General features: G+C 43.0%; 1 protein-coding gene across 1 annotated transcript; it reads left to right on the top strand.

Annotated features, from left to right (window-relative positions):
- The first annotated feature begins 271 nt into the window (after positions 1 to 271).
- On the top strand, positions 272 to 1,795 carry Osi20 (DUF1676 domain-containing protein Osi20). The gene is made up of 2 exons (XM_012490030.3): positions 272 to 963; positions 1,044 to 1,795. Exons 1-2 carry the CDS (start codon positions 405 to 407, stop codon positions 1,304 to 1,306), a joined length of 822 nt encoding a protein of 273 aa, XP_012345484.2. The 5' UTR covers positions 272 to 404; the 3' UTR covers positions 1,307 to 1,795.
- Positions 1,796 to 4,760: the final 2,965 nt, after the last annotated feature.

The raw sequence follows: 4,760 nt of genomic DNA, 5'->3' as shown, positions 1-4,760 counted from the left end.
GAAGGGCGTGGAAGCGTCGTTAGAAACGTCGAGGGGGGCACGGCGGCGGCAAGTTCCGTTTCCCGTGCATGCCATCGTGTACGCGTCGGGACGCGCGCGTGCACGCACGTACCGAGGAGGAGGAGGAGGAGAGGTGCCGCTCTATGTGCCAGTGAAATTTGAATAATTTTCCTTCGATCGTCGATTCCCGGCATGCGCGACCGAATAACATAGATTCGCGGGGGGCAAATTAAATAAAAGGGGCGGGCCACTCCTCCGTCAGTCGCAGTTCGATCGGCGATCGCAAGCACGCGACGGCAATCGGGATCGTTTCTGTTTTTTTACTTTTTTTTTTTTTCCCTTCCGATCCACACACGTGAGAAGGAGAGAGAGTTGTTCCCTTCTTTACTTCATTCGTCGAGAGGATGAGGCAGTTGGTAGCAATCGTGACGATCGTGTCCACGGTGGGAGGATGTCTGGCCGGTGGGCAGGATTTCCTCTCGAAATCCTTGAACGAGTGCGTCGCAGCCGACTCGTGGCTGTCCTGCCTGAAGCAAGAGGTGCTCGGATACTTGGACGGGAAGCTTGGGACCAGCACCGAGGCGAGGTCCCTGGACACCGTGGACGAGGCTATCGTCGCGAGGACGTTCAAGTATCTGAAGGGTTTCGACTACGGTGTGGATCTGCCTTTGCTCGACGCGAGCCTCAAGTACAGGCCGAGCAGAAGTTTGGCGGATCTGGATATCGAGTTCAAGGGTGACCAAGTTGCCACCAGCCAGGCGAGAGGAATGCTGAAGAAGAAGCTGCTCCTGCCTTTCCTCCTCCTGTTGAAATTGAAACTGAAGGCCCTTATGCCGATCCTCGTCGCAGTAGTCGGTCTGAAGGCGTTGAAGGCTCTGATCCTCTCGAAACTCGCGGTCCTCCTAGTCGTTGGATTCATCGCCGTGCAACTGTTCAAGAAGGGTGGAATGATGATGCCAATGGGTACGTCTTGTTATCACTAATTGAAATTTGATTATAATCGAGACGGGGAAAAGAATTAACGAAGTGCCTCTGTTTCGCAGGAATGTCGATGGAACCGGCTGCGCAGGCGTACGGAGCTCCACCCTTGCCCTCGACCACGTCGAGCTACGACCCGGCCAACACGTGGGACGGAAACGGGCCTTATTCCCGCGTGTGGACGCCGACCAACGGTGTGGAAGCGCAGAATCTCGCCTACTCTTACTACTCTCCGAGCACCGGCTCCAACTCGTACAGCGGCTCCTCCTCGTCCTCCTCGTCCTCCTCGTCGTCGTCGATCAATTCCGCCAGCTCGACCAACTACTAGTCGATTCGTTTTCCCGATTGACTTGATCATTCTCCTTTTTTTCATCAACGATCGCACGATCGAGAGACCAAAGAGACGCGCGCCAAATAATCGTCGATCGAACGCATTCATCGATCATTGTCCAAAGTTCCGTACTCTCGTCGAACGAATTTACGCCTGTCTGAGCGTAAATTCTTTTCTTCTTTGTTCAGAATCAGGCGACGACGTGAACTCGACGAGAGAACGGAAGATTTTAAGATCGTTCAGCTGTTTAATAGGAATTTGACAATCGGTTTTGCAAAAAAGGAAATTGTTAGGAGACGATAGAGAGACGTCTGGATCGAGGAGAATCTCGAATCTCGCGGCTGGATGGAATACACTTTCTTTCTTCTTTTTGTAACAAACTTCGAAACTTCGTTGTTGTTTCATTTATTTATTATTACTCGCGCGGCACGATTATTTATTGTTATTGCCTCTCCTCGCATTTGTTAATAAAAGCATTACGAATAACAATGGATTATTCCTTGTCTGCTCCTTCGTCTACCACTGGAACGGAGTTAATGAAATCTCCGTTGGAAATTTTTCACTTGGAGGGCCGAGGACAAATGTACTTTCTCCTGATCGAATACCCGTTGAATGGAAATAAAATAATTCCGATCGCCATCGAAAGTGTAAGCGCCACAATGCATGTCGTACTCCTTGCACTGCTGCACGCCCGATAGTTTTCGAGCAACGTAGTTAATTTAAAAAACTTGAATTGAATACGTAAGCATAGTTCAATCTACTCTTCTTCTCGTTAAATTTACATCGATTAATTACGATAATTATATAATTATTATATTTATATATTTTTTTCGAATCTATAAGAAGGATATAAAATATATAAATATATCTTGTATCAGTGAAAAGAAATAATGTTTTACCATCGGATGATAAAAATTATAATTTATAATTGATAGAAATATCTTTACATCGATATGTATCGGTAACAGAATTAAAAATCCATGATGGATCTGAAAGTAGTTTCAGATGTTTGCCGGTAACTCGAATTCATCTTGGATAACCTCTTCAAGTTGCAGGACACTGGCTGAAGATGGCGCCAGTTCCACTTCTCTGAAGTTTCAAGTGTTACCTACCGGTCTATGAAATATAAAACGTGACATTGAACTCGACGTTTGTTCCTTATCGATTCAATAAAATTGTTTCAATCAATATCGACGACATAATTTCAACAATCTTAAAACACGCAACAAATAATGAATGAAACATGATTGTAGGGAAATAGAAGAATATCAAAACGATCAAATGGACGAGAATTGAGATCGAACCTGCTTCTCTCAAGGAAAATCCACGAAATTCGAAGTTGCTTCGACAAAAAGATCGCACGAAGAGGAAATATGATCCGTCACGATCCGTATAATCCTTGTTAATCTTCTAAATTTACAGGATTAACCCTTTCCTCCACTCTTGTCGTCCTTAACAAGCGACAAAAGACAACCTTTTCACCTTTCTCCCGCACTGAAAAAAACCGCACTGACCAGAGAACGCAGCAAAAGTTTACGATCCGAAAGGTGGTGGCCCAGGTAAATTCTCTGTTCTCGAGTGTCGAAGCGAAAGGGTTTCGCTTCTCGAGGAGCATCCTTCTTCACAATGGTGCAAGCCTCCTCGAGTTGTGAGTTCCAATCGACGTAATCCTCTTCTTTGACCGCAGGATTTCCTCGCCTGGTGTAAACGTAGCAGGAAAAGGGTGGATAATTAATGGAGAAAATTGGCAGATATCTCGACTTCATGGGTGTTGTTTCAAATTGGCGAAGGAGAATAAATTTATAAGACTCGTATGCTCGTAGTTTTCTTGGTCAAAGAACGATGATGGAAATGCAATAGAAATTGAATTTTGAAGAATTTCCTGTTTTCGAGGTTTGTTGATTATTGCATATATATCCATCGATTCGTTTCCTAAGAATGTTTAATTATATAAGTTTTTATCTCTTAATAATATAAGGGAATATAAATGTTCGGTGAGTTCGACGAAGGGATAAGCGCGATCGATCGAACAATTTCTAAAAAAACAAAATTAAATAATATTGTTTCAACAAATATTAGAAAATTGAAAGATCATTATGACATTAGTCTATTCCCTTTATTATAAAAATTTTTTATAATAACTTAATAGCTCTTTGAAGATACAGATTAAGAGAATAACTTTTTCGTTTACACGAAGTGGATTATCTCATTTTTTGACAAGTTTTAATCAATCTCGAAAGAAAGACCGGTTCGAGGTGGAAGCAAGGCGCAACCCTTTTTCCAGAAAACCTTCTCCCTTCAACGGTTCGGCCTCGTTTGTGCCCAAATCATCGTCATCATCCTGAATGCCTTGTGGTTTTTTTCAAACCATCCATTCTCACGGTCTACCGAAACCATCGTCATCTCCCCTCTCCAATACTACACTCATAAATTCGTTGTCGTACAGAGTGTTATTAGCGTTATCTTTGACTAATAGTAATTGCCTCGTGGAAAAAGTCATTAGCGAGGCAACGATAACCGAGGAATGAGTTATTAATTCTGATCCAATAGAAAAACTGTTTTCTGATAAAAGTAACGAGAAAGCGTGTCCAATTTCCCAATATATTCTCTTCGATATTCTTTTCCACAAATATGACACTCCTCTAATAATCGAATAATAGAAATAAAATCAAAATTTATTTACAAATCTAATTTAATTTTTGATCCGAAAACGATATAACGCAATAACATTTTTCGTTACAACAATTGGCAGCGGAAAATTTGCCATAAAATTTTCGAGAAAAATAAAAAAAAAAGAAGGAAAAGTCGTAATCGATGCGATACGATGACCGGGGTACAAACACACAGATGGAAAGTAAATCGAAGATGAAAGTTCTCGAGTGTCCAGGACCGATCGAATAAAGGCACGATCCTGCGAGCGATAGATCGATCGCACAGGATGCGTAACTTCCTGCATTTGTATTCCCTCGTGTGCATGGACACACGAGGGATCGAAAAACTGTCTGCGTTTCTCGGCCGACCGACCGCTGCACCGGTTCCTTCCTTTTTTTTTTCTCCCCGTTCCTTTTTTTTCCTCTTCTCCTCCTCCTCCTCCTCCTCCTCGATCTGGAACTATTAAAAAACGCTCGTCGAAAACTGCGGATCCTTTTGTAAAATGCAACGAGAGGGTGGCAGCCGACGAGAGGACGGGGTGCAGCCTGTTACACAACCGGAAGGAAATCTGTAACACAAGGATTTTTCAACGAGGCATCCATCTCTCTTGAAAAAAAGAAGAAGAAAAAAAAGGAGAGAAAAGGAAAAAACGTAGACAGCCTCTTCGTTTGCGTAATTCCTTCCGCCTTCTTACGCATCTGTCGCTATTTACACAATCGAATGAAAGAATGTATTTCGTAATAATAATGTCCATTGTACGAGTGATGATGAGATTGGAGGAAAGCGTGTATTTTTCCCT

This window comes from Apis florea, unplaced genomic scaffold (genome assembly GCF_048593485.1).
Source record: "Apis florea isolate Af1SG1 unplaced genomic scaffold, ASM4859348v1 contig_2272_pilon, whole genome shotgun sequence".
NCBI lineage: Eukaryota > Metazoa > Arthropoda > Insecta > Hymenoptera > Apidae > Apis > Apis florea.
The sequence above is the reverse complement of the archived record's forward strand: the minus strand, read 5'-3'. Positions and strand labels throughout refer to the sequence as shown.

Excerpts from the sequence above, each read along its gene's own strand:
- Osi20 (XM_012490030.3), top strand. The coding sequence starts at position 405 with ATGAGGCAGTTGGTAGCAATCGTGACGATCGTGTCCACGGTGGGAGGA. Across the intron at positions 964-1,043 it reads TGGAATGATGATGCCAATGG|GAATGTCGATGGAACCGGCT; the intron begins GTACGTCTTGTT and ends TCTGTTTCGCAG.